Source organism: Perissodus microlepis, chromosome 8 (assembly GCF_051167445.1).
Source record: "Perissodus microlepis isolate ML-2025 ecotype Zambia chromosome 8, ASM5116744v1, whole genome shotgun sequence".
Classification (NCBI taxonomy): Eukaryota; Metazoa; Chordata; class Actinopteri; order Cichliformes; family Cichlidae; genus Perissodus; species Perissodus microlepis.
In genome coordinates, this window is record NC_140468.1 from 3,926,830 (window position 1) to 3,941,653 (window position 14,824).

General features: G+C 39.4%; 1 protein-coding gene and 1 pseudogene across 1 annotated transcript in view; both read right to left on the reverse strand.

The window, feature by feature from the left end:
* Positions 1 to 2,640: 2,640 nt before the first annotated feature.
* Positions 2,641 to 6,275, reverse strand: LOC146381145 (uncharacterized; annotated as a pseudogene).
* Positions 6,276 to 14,275: 8,000 nt separating this feature from the next.
* Positions 14,276 to 14,824, reverse strand: part of LOC146381146 (SRC kinase signaling inhibitor 1-like) — a 145,370-nt gene continuing 144,821 nt past the window's right edge. The window contains exon 20 of the mRNA XM_084937077.1: positions 14,276 to 14,514. Coding sequence (XP_084793203.1) covers positions 14,509 to 14,514 — 6 coding nt within the window. The 3' untranslated portion in view covers positions 14,276 to 14,508. The remainder of the gene's footprint in view (positions 14,515 to 14,824) is intronic.

Sequence of the window (14,824 nt, forward strand, 5' to 3'; positions counted from 1 at the left end):
TGGAGGTGAAAGTAGGCTGAAAACAGTTAAAGAGATTTAGGACAAAATGACCTCTACTGATGCAGGACAAATTACAAAGACACCGACTGCTGTGACTGAGACAGAGAGGACAGTGAGCCACAGTCAGGCAGATTCTGATGTGTCAGAGATTTCCTCTTAAATAAGCAGTGAAAGACCCCGGAGCCGATTTAGAGGACGAGAGAGGAAGGGGAGGAACTTCGGGATTCTCTGAAGAACAGGAGCCCAGACCTGCTTTTATTTTCTTCCAGCTTCAGTATGAAGCTTTATTATGGAGCTGTTTGTTTTATTTTTCTTATTTTATTCTTTTTAGTTCAGTTCCCTTCATGTATATTAAGCTCTTTTGACTTTTAAAACCTGATAAAAATGTTGTAGATTTCTGTAGATTTTCTAAATGCTGCCACACTTGATCTAAACACACTCTGGAGTTATTTGTTTTTACTGTTACTAGTTTTTCGTAAATTACCAGCAAACATTGTTGCCTGGTTGTACTCTGTGATAATGTACCGCTTATACATGATTGGCTCCTGAGGACAACTGAGCCAAGATGGCTGCCAACTGTAACGTCTTCATGCTTGTTTTTCCTGACACGCCTGTGTTGCTCTTCCCATTGAAGTTGTACAGTAAGTAGATGTGAGCTGCATTTTATTTTGAAAACGTTTCTCTTGTTACTGTCAGTTTAAGAGGTAAGCTGTTGTATTTTGGTTTGAATTCACTTCACCTTAATTCAGTTTAATTCTGGCTAATTTGCTTTAAATTGAGTTGAATTTTTCTATGTTGTGATTTGGTTTTTGAGTGTGTGTGTGGGCAAGCTTGTGAAAGGGCATTATTATGCCCATTAGTCCACCTTACCACCGCACCTGACTGTTGTGCAGTATAGCCCGTGGAACAAATGATCATAAATTCACTCTTACTCTTCCTGTTTTGCTTCCACCACAATAAAATCACACTTCATGCAGAGCTTGCTGTCTCGCTCTCTCTTTCTCTCTCAGTACACTTCAAGAACAGTTTCCCGTCTAAAATCTGTTTTCTGCATTATTCGCTTGCTTGTTACGCACAAGTCTACCGTTGTTTACAGCGCTGTCGGCCGCTGTTTTTTCCTTTTACTTACTTCCGAAAAGAAAGCCTCATTTCTGCTGTTCAATAGGTTACTGAACAAATGTAAACTTTTTAAAATTATGCAAAATTGCAAAAGGCTCAGCTGTGTCTCTAATAAAACCTCTGTAACTTTGCTCTGCTTCACTTCAGCAGCATCAGGTAATGTTCATGTGTTGATTAATGGTTTTCTTTCATTTTTGATCTACTGCAGAATATTTTAAGGCCATCTGCTATAAAATCTCAGGCCAGGAAAGTCGCCTTCATGTTTTTCTGTGTTTTATCCTGTTACTTTGACACAAAGGCATCTGCTGTGATGCTCACACCTTTGATAAAGTCTCGCAAGTGTCAGCTTTCTTTTATAGAAATAAAAATATGGAAATGTACTGATACGTGATCAGAATTACAATATTTTTGACTGTCTGAGGCAAAATTGACCCGATTCAAATCGAATCGAATTGGATCGAATCAATTCGAGACCTTGTGAATCGAAATCGAATCGATTCTAGAAATCAGTGACGATACCCAGCCCTAGTAATCAGGGGGAGTGGAAACACATGAGGAAGCAGCAGACACAGATGAGCCTAACGACGTTACAGCCGAAGGGAACCTAAAAACAATGATAACGACACAACAGACTTTTACAGAACATAAAACAGGAAACACTCAGAACATACAATAATCAAAGAATAAAACTAAAATACACAAAACACTGAGTTGCAGATCCAGTACTGTAACAATAAAATAATATTAGTACATAGAAATACAAACCTTTTTTTATTTCTTATAAATCTTCTTGGGTTTAATCCGTTAAGTAGAACATGAGCTGAGAAAACTGTTTTCTGTTGCTTCCGTTGTAGAGCGTGACTTGAGTATAGAAGAGGTTACAGTGGGAGAAACTTTAAGTCCATCACAGTACAGCAAACTAACCTGTTCATCCTGCATTAACCTGCAGCATTTTCCTGAGTATTTTCATTGAACCTTTATAAAACACAGTTAGTCTACCTCAGCTTGTTTTGCAGCAGGTTTCACAATATGAGAAAACATACGGTCACATTTACAGACCCAGTATCTGATCTAAAACTGTGAGGGCTTACATCTAAGCTTTATATTTCCAGTTTATCAATCCCCACTGAGCAGTCCTTATCTTTAAATCGAAGCGCTCTTCTTCCTGGTCTGTCATGCCTTTCTTATCTTTCTCCATCTCTGAGTGAAGTTCACTGTTTCTTTTCTCTTCCTGTAAAATACAGCAGCTGCACCTTTACAACACACTGTGTGAGAGACTGCACACAAACAGGTTGTGTGTTTGCGAATGTGTCTCAAGCTGATAAAAAGGTTGCATTTCAAATAACCTGACATTTAAAAAATATCACTCCCTTCATGCCAAAGTACCGCAACTTATGGACCCCTGCAGTCCTTAAATATTGATAAATAACCCCCACCCCCGGCCCACTTTAACCCCTGACTGTGGTACAGCAGTCCCTCGTTTATCGCGGGAGTTACGCTCCTGCTCGGTGAAATCCGCGAAGTAGCCGAATTCATTTTTTACAATTATTATTATTAACCATTTTAAGGCTGTAAAACCCCTCACTGCACACTTTATACACTTTTCTCAGACAGGCAGGAACATTTTCACACTTTTCTCTCTTGTTTACACACCTTCGGTCAAACCTTCGTAGAAAAATAAGTCCAGTATTATAGAATGAAACCAAAGATCAAACCCTGTTTTCAGGTCCAGAACATGGGAATAGAGCAGCTGTGAGAGAATTCAACATTAATGAATCAATGGTACTGAAGTGGAGGAAGCAAGAAGAATGAGTTGAGTAAAGTTTGACTTATCTGACTTATGTTTTGCTTAATGCACCGTATAGTCTGGAAAATACGGTAACTTCTACCTTCCTTTAGCATGTCCAGAAGTCCAATTTTTTGTGCGATGTCAACAAAATGTTTTGTCGACATTGTTGTGTTTGTTGGGGGGAAAACTTACAAACATACAGTACAGCACTTCAGAGTCACACTGCTAGCAATCAAAGATTTATCTAAATTTGACAAACTGAACGTATTCTGTACTGGACAGGAGACACGGCACAAGATTGATTGACAATGGTCTACAGCCAATCAGGACGGAGAACACAATGTGCTGTAAAAACAAAAAGCATGCAAAACTGCACCGAAAAAAAAATCAGCCAAACAGCGAGTCCGCGAAAGGTGAACTGCGTTAAAGTGAAGGACCACTGTATACAGTTTTGCCTCTTTTATCTCTTTTTACCTGGTGATTAATACACAAACGGGACTCCCTTTGATGTTTTACTGTTTAGGCGCAAATCAGTTTGATGTTTGAAGGTTCGTAGTGACTTGAATAACTAACTAATAACTAGCCTCAAATACGTTAAACAAAAAGTAACAAGCCTGTTCTGAAAATGTAAGGAGTAGAAAGTAGATATTTGATTTAAAATGTAGGGAGTAAATCAAAAAGTTGTCAGAAAAAAACAACTCAAGTACCAATACCTGAAAATTCTACTTAAGTACAGTAACAAACCTCTGCTTGGTTTTTGGTAATATTTAGTTATCATGTTCTGTGATCCCTTTTTCACAGTCGTGTCTCCATGTTGAGCTTGTCCTGGCCTTCTCTGATTTCCCATTTAGTTGTGTCAAGTTCAGTTACTTTATACTTGTTTCTAGTTTCCTCCCTGTTTAGGTTTTATGTTTTTGTTTAGGCCCCATATCCAATCAGCCAGTCGATCCCACTGTTGACACCAAGCTTTCTGTTTAAATCATTAAGAACCTGAGGTGCACACCACCAGGTATTCATGAATATTTTTATTTTATCCCTTTACAAACAATTTAAAAAACAGAGACGAGTTACTTATCTGATATGTTAACCAAACAAATTCAGAGCAGTGTGTGGAATCTTCTGCTGTACATCAACATGTGGTATATCTTTGGAGCTTTATTAACAAACTGTGTAGCCTTTCATTAAGTAAGGTCAGCTTGACAGAGAAGAATTCCCATTACATTTGGTGCTTTCTTCACAAAATGAACTGCACTTGCACAGAAATAGTGAAAGTAACGTTTGAGGTTGGGGAGTGTTCAGAGGAGGAATCAGGAAGTCGAGGTGCAGGAGGAGGGCGGGCCTGTTGCTGTGAAACTGTGCCACTTCCACATGATTACAACGAGACAAATAAGGAAACATCAGACAAGCCTCTTTGTAAAAAGAAGCAAAGGTGTAATGAGCAAAAGTTAACCAGAAATCATTTTTTACATTTAAAAAGTGTAAAAATATCATTATAGATTTATATATAGCTTTATTTGTATAAAGCTATAAATTAAATCTTTATAGCAGTCACTTTATAGCAGTGACCTCCTGACCCAGTATGAACCTTCCAGATCCCTCAGGTCATCTGGATCCGTTTTTTTTATCAGTTCCCAGAGTCAGAACCAAACACGGAGAAGCTGCATTCAGCTTTTATGCTCCATATATCTGGAACAAACTCCCAGAAAGCCTCAGATCAGCTGAAACACTCAGTTTATTTAAATCCAGGTTGAAGATTCACCTGTTCTCAGCTGCATTTGAATAAAAACGCCAAATCCACACTTTGAAGCTTAAATTTCAAAACTTATATTTTAACTACTGATTTTATCTACTGTTTTTTTTAAATCAATTTTAAATCATGCTTTTTATTGTTTTTGTTTTTTAATGTCTCTGTAAAGCACTTTGAATCACCTTGTTGTTGAATTGTGCTATACAAATAAACTTGCCTTGCCTTCATCTTTGAACAGTATCTGAGAGGGCAGGGATTTCCCCTCTCTGTGGGGGTAACAAGCATCATAAAGAGCACAAAGTAGAAAGAACAACAGTAGTTAAACAACATTACACAGAAATCTGACAGCAGTTGTTAAAGCATCCCAAATCCCACTGACATGTTTAACAAGAAAAGGGTTGAGTTTCGATATTGTAGCATTTTGGAAAAATTAATGAATCAAAAAGAGAATTTAGGAACTCAGAAAAAAAAATCAACTAAATATAAACACTAAATGTTCAGAGCTGCTGTTTCACCGACAGCCTCAGAGTTTCTCCACTTCCTCGCTCATCCTCTGCAGCTCTTCTGGGATTGGTGCTTCTTTAAAACAGGAGAGGAACTCTGACCGTTTGCTGTCCACTGACCGTTCGTCACACACTTCTCCATCCCTGTCACAGCAGTCAGAATCTTTGCACTCTAATCAGCGACGTCTTTCACAGCATCGCTGGGGAACATGTTGTTGAAAGTCTTTTCTATTGTTTTCAACTCTTTTAGCAGTGTTTGGAAGCTTTTGTCTAAATCTCCCCTAGCGTTCCTCATCATTTCTGCTTTTGGATTTTTCTTATAATTATATTTGATTAAACTTCTGCTTAAACGAACTGTGGCTCTCGTTGCATACAAAGCCCCAAATCCTCCACCTATAGCACCACCTGCTGCACCTACTTGCCGACCAAAACAGCGGCCGATTCCGTGACCGATTGCCCAGCCAACAGTGAAACATAACACTTCGCCAAAAAAGCCATAATCTTCTCTATCTTTTACTAAAGCTGCGACATTCACCGACCCACTAACTGCACCGGTAAACGCTCCTCCAACTACTCCCCCAAATACGCTGCTCACAAAGCCAACAGTTGCACTCACTGTATCAACATCTCCACAAAGTTTGGAGTAAATCATTGCGCAAACTGCTCCCAAAGTGGCACATGTTGCACCAATGATGCCTCCAAAAGTTCCACTAAAAGTGCCTCCAAACCAAACAAACGGAGCTTGGACCACCTCGTTCCGAGAACCCTCCAGATTTGCATCATCTCCAGCAGCTGCCTGTACAAAGCAGTTAGAATCTCGCCCAAGGCCATCTTCAAGTTGGTCGTACAGCCTCCTAAATCTCTCCAAACGTGCTTTGGCATTTTCATCCAGGTCAGTTGAAGCCGTGAATCCAAATGTGGCCCAAAACATTTCCATTTTTATGTTTGCGCTGCACAAAAATCCACTTCAAGCTAAAAAAAGTCAACTGCTGTTTAGAAGAAGATAAATAAATCAAGTTCTTGTCCTTGAAGTGGCTGATGTTAGTATTTTCCTCCCTGCAAAGAAAAATAACAGGACGTGAAACCTGTCCAGATGATTCACGTCTTTTTAAACTCTTTTTAATGAACCCCTAACACCTTATATATATATATATATATATATATATATATATATATATATATATATATATATATATTGCACTGCCTTAAAATCCAGTATTTTGTGCTGTGGAAACACTTACAAAATTGTAAAAGTTAGCCAGTAGCCCACCTGTTAGCTGGAGACGTCGTAATGAGAAAATGATCATGTCGTGCCTTTTTTCCACTAGCACCTGCTTGGCTCGACTTTACTCTGCTTGGTTTTGCTTGTTTTCCAATACAACCGAGTCACACCTCAGTCTGGGTGGGGTTGTTATAGCACGGCAGCCTGAAAGAGCTGTGATGTCATTTGCCTGCCGCACAAACACAACACAAAAATGAAGGACATGGAGGTGATGGTATACCTGCTCCTCAGTGTCGGACCACCATGTTGGTTTGTGCGTGCCCACTTCTCTCGTTTCAAAAATAGGGTTTGATTCTTCGCGAACGGGTTGCTTTCATGACTTAGCCAGTGACGTCACTCCCTGGCCAATCGGTGACTTTCCATCTGCTGACATCACATTTTTGACCCAACTCAGCTCACTTGGAACCCTGGGAAAGTAGGTACAAAAAAGTACCTGGTAAACTCTATGGAAAACTCTAAAAACCTATTAGAGTTTGGTCGAGCCAAATAGGTGCTAGTGAAAAAGGGGCAATCGTCAGGGGTCCCCAGAGTTTGGATGACTCAGCCATGACTGTCTCAAACAATCTCATTCATTGTTTTATGAAATCTACAGTCTAATAAATGAGGGGGGGGGGGGGGGGGGGGGGGGGGAAGAGGGAAGATTTGAATACATTCTGAAGTGACTAGATTTTATTCAGCCACATAAATTTAATCAGTCACATGAAGGGTGATAAAACAAAACCAAACCTGTTTTTTTCAGGAAGGTTGGTTTTTTTTTTATCACCCTTCATCTGACTGATTACATTTGTACAACAGCCTTGTCACATTTCAAATCAGTTATCTTTGCATCTTCTGTTTTTCCCAAATGCTTGACAACCTTTTAAGTTGCTATTGAAATGTTTGACATTAAATTCATGTGGTAACATAACACTGCACATAACAATACGTTCCCACAGCACTTTCTGTGCATATGCATGTCTTCTAGTGTATTGTATCGTACGTAGTAAACATTTGTACATGGTATAAATTAATTATGGATAATAATAATAATAATAAGGACAAAAACAAAAAAACCCTGACCTCTATCCCAAACCCTGAGCCCCGTGTCGTTACACAGCCTTAGGAGAACCATTTAAAACAAAATGACATATTCTCACAAGTTATATTTAGGGTCATGATGACTTAGATTAATTTTGAGGCTCATCCATACTCACTGTTATCTGTCTTTCGATGCCTCAACGATGCTTTTGGTTCTTTCTTCTTGAAACAGACAGCACTTTCACAGAAGTGGGTAAAAGAGAATATTAGTTCAGAGCAGGAATCAGGAAGTCAAGGATCGGAGTAAGAGGGAAGGGCTGCTGGTATGAATCTATGTGCCTGTTCTATATGAATAAATTGCAGATGATAGGGAACGGCTGACAAGAGCTTGACTTTGAAATGTAGCCTGTTCGGTATGCTGAAGGAAACAGTGCCAAAGTTAAGATAAAGGCGGACTCTAAGTCACAGCATGCAAAAAACTAAAACTAAATATGTGAAGATATAATTATACATGACTGTGTCATCAATGCAAGGTGTGAAAGTTCAGTGTGGCCTCTGAGAAAAAAAACTTTATATAATTTGCATATAAACTCATCTTGTTATTTCTGATCTTTGGCCATCTTTTTCAGTTTTTTCTTCTCTAACAGAAACTTCACAGTAAAAGCCTGAACAAACGAATGCGTATGAAAGGATCCAGATTTATAAACGATATGAAACGTTGGCCTTTCAAATCCAGATGAGAAAACTACCAAGTTAAAGCAGTCTATGATTTAGCCAACACTTTATACAGCTGTGTTTCCTTTTTTATTTTCACTCTGACCCTGAAAAAGGACTCTTTGTGTTAACCATTAGTAGTTGCAGGAAATAAATGGTGGTAAATCAAAAGGGGCATCAGTAAAAATAGAAGCCACAAGTGAGGTAGAGACAGAACTAGATAAACAAGTCCAACATGGAGGCCCCACCTTTCAACTTACGGGATCTGTTGCTAACATGTTGGTGCAGATACCGCAGCGCACCTTCAGGGGTCTGATGGAGTCCATGACTCGACAGGTCCGGGCTGTTCTGGCAGCAAAAAGGACCTGGACAACACTGTAACTGTGCAAATTGTTGACAAGTTTTGCATTTTTGATTAGATTTTATTTCTGTTTCATTTTGAATGTTTGTTTGTTTTCAGTTGATTTTCTTACCAGAGTAGGTGTGACTGTAATTTCAGTCTTTATAAGTGGTGTAATATGTAGGGCAAAGGCAACGTTGATAGTAGATAATAAAGTACAAAAAAGAACTTTTTTCATCACGGGGAAGTCTGCAGACTTGACAGTTGTCCAGATGATGTGAATAAGCCACAGAAGGGCACTGCTGAAAAGGCTTGCTGTATTTGTCTTGGCCCCTGGGTCTTGAATTTCTCCGTGGATTTGTGATACCGTTTGTTTTGAAGACATTTGTGTCTAAGTTTCTCTCGTTTTGTTACATCAGTGTTAATGTTCCTGTTTCCCTTGATTTATTATATCTTCCAGGGGTCTCTGTATTTTGCCTTGTAGTCCTCTTAAGTTATGATCGAGTTGGGTTGTGTGTCTGTAGTGCCTTGTTTGCTCTAAGCTAAATATGGTTCGGTAGTTCCCTTTTGTGATCCTATTCTGTTCGTTTAGTCTTGTCTCCGTGTCTGTGTTATGTCTCTGTCAGTCTCAGATGTTTGAGTCTCTGTCTTGGTCTCAGTTATTTCCAGTTTTATTTTGATGGTCTCTTGTGATTTCTATCTAGTTTGACTTCCCTGTCTTGTTATCTCTTATTTGTTCCAGCTGTGCTGTCTGCTGTTTCCACTCCCCTCTTTACCCGGTGTGTATTTATTCTCCCAATCTCCTCTTGTCCTTACTCAACGCCGTGTGCTCCTTTGTTCTGTCGCGTTCCCTAGACTCCTAGTTTTATATTCCTGGCTCCAGCCCTGCCCTATTTTTGTATTTTGGAAAGTCTTCAGCATTAGAACTGCCTTTTTTCACATTCTGTCTCCTGAGTCGTGCATTTTGAGTCCGTATCTTGCCTGCCACACAGTGCTTTAAGACAGTACTGAAGCTTATTACAGTTTTTTCTGAATGCTTAAACCCTAACTGTGATTCTTACAGCACAATTTCTAAAACTATTAATACTTATAGCAAAACCACTCACTGAGTTTGCAAAACTAAAAGCACAAACACTGCTTTGCACTCAGTTTGCCATTTTGTAACACACACTTTGCAAACCTGTAGCTACAATCCACTGCACAGCACTCTTTTTGCAGAACTGTAAACACAACTCACTGCTTTACACTCAATTCCCAAATGATCAACGCACTCCTAGCAAAACTATACACATTTATGGCCATTATTTACACTATTTTGCCAACTGTCTGGCACACTGCCACATGTGAAAACTTTTTTCGATAATTAGTTCACTTTGCAATCAGCCTAAGCATTATAATACAGGTAAGCTCTGTGTGTGGAGTACAATGGAGGGAGCAGGAAGAGTGAGAAGTAGAGGAGGCCAAGGAAGAGGACGTGGAGGTGAAGAAGTAGGACGAAGAGGACGACAAGGACAAGGAGGAGCGAGAGGAGGACGAGGAGAGGGGAGAGGAGGACGAGGAGGGGGGGATAGGAGGATGAGGAGGGGGGATAGGAAGGGTAAGAAGAGTAAGAAATAGAATTACTGATGACATCAGAGCTACAATAGTGGACCATGTAATCAACTGTGGAATGACCCTGAGGGAAGCTGGCCAACGGGTCCAGCCTAACTGGAGCCGCTACACTGTAGCAAGCATCATAAGGACATTTTGAAATGAGAATCGGTTAGTACAGTCACTTTGCACAAAGATTTGTAGCACTGCCATATGCCAATGAGAAACACACCAATACCATTGATGTAAAAATACTGAAATTGTTACTTTACAGAATTGCTAGACGACCAGATGCTGGGGCAGAGGAAGCATGTTCACTGCAGACCAAGAAACCCATATAGTCATTATGGCGATTGCAAATAATCCTATACTTGGAAATAAACACTTGTGTTTGTTTTGATGTGTTTGAATAAACACCAGTACTTGAAGTTTGGATCCCTCTATGCTTATGGATCTATGACAAAAGTATGAGCTCAAACTGACATAGCCTACCTTGTGCACAGAGAAAGCAAAAGCCAGATGTGTTTTGTATTCATACCATCAGTGTGCAGTTGGCGCATTGTGTGCTTAGTAGATGATGGCTTGTGTGTACTGTTTGATACGAAAACACCATTTTTACGAAGGTGTGAAGAGTTAATCTAGCTGTGTTCGCTTTTGCAAGAGAACTACAATGTTTTGATAATTGGGTGACAGGTTTTCTTATTTGTGTGTAGAGTTTTGCCAAAATAGCCAATAGTTACAAAAAATGTGCTTAAGCAATCAGAAAAAACTGTAATGGAAAGTTGGGGATTACCAAAGGGAAAAGTGGAAGGACTCTAAGGAAAAGTTGAGTCAAGATCTCAGCAGAGCTTCACAAGCAGCAGACTGAGGCTTGTGTTAGAGCATCAGGAGCCACCACACTGTCCCCTTACTGATATCAAACCACCTCTGAATAATAGCATAAGTGGGGAAAACAGTCTTCTTCAGATCAAGGTAAAGTTTTCATTTTATTTAGTTCTAAAGTCTGGAGGAAGACTGGAGACAGACTGAATCCAAGGTGCGTGAAGTCCAGTGTAAATGTTCCACAATCTGTGAGGCTTTGGGCCATCTGTCATCTGCTGGTGTGGGTTGGTCCACTGTGTTTTATCAAGTCCAAAGTCAACACCGTGTCTAGGAAGATATTTTAGAGCACTTTGTGCTTCCGTTTGCTGATAACTTGTCTGGCAGGACTTAGCGCCTCCATATATTGTCGAATAACTAGAAAATGGTTTGCTGACTGTTGTCAGACTGGACCTGGAAGATTAGAAACAGCCAACCCTAAAATACAGACATGCTCTTCATAAGTTGGACATTTCTGCATTACACATCCTTTTTTGATGGATTCTAATAACTTGATGCCTGGATTTCAGATTTTCCTGACCTATAAACCACCATCATTCAAAGTAAAGCAAAAAAAAGGGGCTTTACACAATATATGAGTAAATGTGAAAGTTTTCCTTTTTTAATTGAATTGTGAAATAAATAAATTTTTCATGGTTTTTATAATTCTTTTGTACTATGTGCGAACTACTAAAGCACCTTCAGATGACTCTACATAAATACCAGCATGTTTAGAGGCTTACACCTTCTCTTTGTTAATCTTCTTCCTTACGCTCGGCTTCCCTTCATAATTCATTAAACTTTCATCTAATCTAAATGAAAGTTGATCCGACCTCATCGCACCGCAGCTCAGGTTTAACCGAGCGCATATTTGGTTAGTGTTTAAACTAATCTGAGACCTTTATTTGTCCAGAGGGAAGGCTCCAGAATCAACAAGATTAAAGCGGTTTCTCTCCTCGTTACACGGTAATACATTTATCATTCATTAAGGATGAGCTGCCCGAGTCAAATAAATGAGGCGCCGACACTCGTCGTTTATAAGAGGGTCACCTTTATTGTCACAAAAACACAACAGGATGTACAAAAGCAGCAACCTTTTTCATTCGGTTGGTTTTTCTCACACGAAGCAGCAACTTTTAGCTTCCATACACAAAGTTGCGCAGTGTTTTTGCACTGTTTAGTTGGTCTTTAGTTATACTGACTTTGTAGTAGTTTATCATTCTTCTTCACAATTCACAAACAACACTTACCCCACACAGCAAGCACCACTCATCATTTAGTTGATATACAATATCGTTCATTTCTCTGAAGGTATAATAGTCGTGTTTTTTCTTTTCTTTTTTTTTCTCTGGGGGCTTTACTTTGCCATTTGGAACATAATACAAAAATCTATGTAACTGTACAATTTTTGTTTTACTCTATCATACACTCACAAGTATACACAGAATTTTTGACAAGAAAATGAGACCTCTGTTGACCCAGCGTGCAGATTTCCAGGAATGTATACAGTATGCATGCCATTTTGGAGAGTTTTTTCCTCTTTTTTTTAATTCCTTCTATAAAAGTTTCACATAAAATCCATTTTGTTATATATTATCTGGGTTTATATACATGATTTGAACACCCACAAATGGTTTGAACAATCACACATTCATCAAGAAACCATCGATAAACAGTTTGAATTGTATCGTCTGTGTAGTGTACGCACACTATTGGTTATAGTAGAGGAAAACAGCTACAAAATGAGGCCATCCTATCAGAGAGTTGATTGTTTCATGTGCTTTCTATACATGTTCCTGCCCGCCGCGAGCATCTGGCGCCTCTCCTGGTCTCTACGATAAAATGTGTTAATGGTTTGTTTTCATGGTTAGCAGAAAAAATAAAGAAATCTTTAACGCAGAAAAATAAAAATTTACAGAATAAATGTGTTAAACGTGCGTATGAATCCTCTTCTTCAAGTATAAAAATACAAAAAAAGCTTGATTATATAAAACATAGATGACACTTTTTTCTTTTTTACATGTTCTCTCCCAAATTTAAACTAAATGATTGTTAATATACATACAATATATCTGAAGTGGTTTAGGTTATACTTTAACTGCGTGCTAGCTGTTAATGCTATTTCTGACACTACTAATACATTCCATAAATGTATTAACTATATACTAAAACGTCTGCTTGTAATTTACTGTGTGCCGGTGGTATAAATACACACTCAGTGTCAGATTTCCCTCCAGCAAGATGTCACACACCGTGTCGAGCACAGAGTGCGCGCAGGATTATTTATCTTGTCACTGTAGATTCGGTTTACATGAAACCTTTCGTCTCAGCTCGCTGCATTTCTGCGCTTTAATCCAAACTCGACTTGTCACATTCATTAAAACTTTTATAACACACTGATTTGGGAACGGGTTAAACTCTGACAACATACGTGTTGCAGACAAAAGGTAAAGGTAACACGATTCGCTGTGTCCCAGTTTCACACTTTCACACACCTGCGAAGAGGAGAGTTTATTTTAGTAATGATCATCATTTTCATCATTTTATTTTTTTGACTGCATTTGCAAATATTTCGCATTGTTTATTTTACAAATGGGAGTAAATGAGTGGGAGTGGCTAAAGTCACTGGGCGTGTGACTTAGAAAAGGGGGGGCATGGTTAGAGGATAAAACTCGCAGTGTGCATGACTAGTTAAATAGTAAAAGTTTAAAAAAAGTAGTAAAAGTTTGTTTGTTGTGCCTCACTTTGTAGCTAACTGTTGGTCACTCATCGTGGACGTTCCAAGCTCCGGCTAGGCACCCAAATCTATCGCCCCCTTACTGAAAGCTCTGACATTTTTATGGTTCTGTTGCTGTGTTACTGCTTATCATATAAATTTCGGCATAGTCACAAATTTTAGGTTTTAGCTGTCTTTTTTTTTTGCCCTGTCTTTTTAAGCTTTGTTTGTATATTCTTGTTCAAAAATCCCCCAAAGCAGCATTTTTTTACTGAGCGTAAAAGTTATTTTTTAAGGTAGCTGAGCCGGTGCGAAGCTGGGACACAGGTATTGTGTTTAGCTGTTAGTTATGGTAAAAGATGGATTTGCGACATACATGTTAGAGGTGAAATCCTCACACTGCTTCACAACGCAGGTCTGGAGCCGATGGAAAAACCTCCAAATGTGCAGAATAAATTTTACCCTTTTAATTTGGCTCCTTAATGTGAAAACGACCTCTACAGCAGCCGAGAGAGTCAGACAAATTACGCTAATGACAAAATGTCACACCTTCAAGGTCTGAGCTAGGATTTAGGAGTCCAAAACCAGAACGATCCGAGTACTCACTCCTCACGTTATTAGTCCAGCTGAGGCCTGAGAGACCTGAGAAGCAGACAGAGAATGAAAAAAGGCAAAGCAAGGAGAGAGAGGAGGAAGAAAGGAGACTGGCTCACGGACCAAAATGATGTGCGAAAAAGCAGCGAGGGGAAAACGTCAGCGAAACTGATAGTGATGTGGTGATGGTGATCGCCCAGATCAATGAGCGGCGTTTCTGCTGTAGTGGTGACAAAAGCTCAGCACTGCCCCAAAAAAGCAAGCAGAGAGGGAAGATTCGGGAGCAAAGGAAGAAAAAATTAGAATGGAAACGAGAAGCGGTGAAAGGGAAGGGAAAAAAGAAAAAAAGACAAAAATCAAATTTTACAAACAGACAAATGTATTTCAAGTTTCTGTTAAATCATCCATGATTTATGATCTCCACCACCGCCCCTTCCCCCTCCCTGTCCCCCTCCTGCGCTACCACTACTTTCCGCTTCGATGTGATTGGCCGCCGGGGACGTCGGGTTTTTGGTGCATCGGCGTGACAGCCCTCGTGCTTGTGGGTAGACTAGA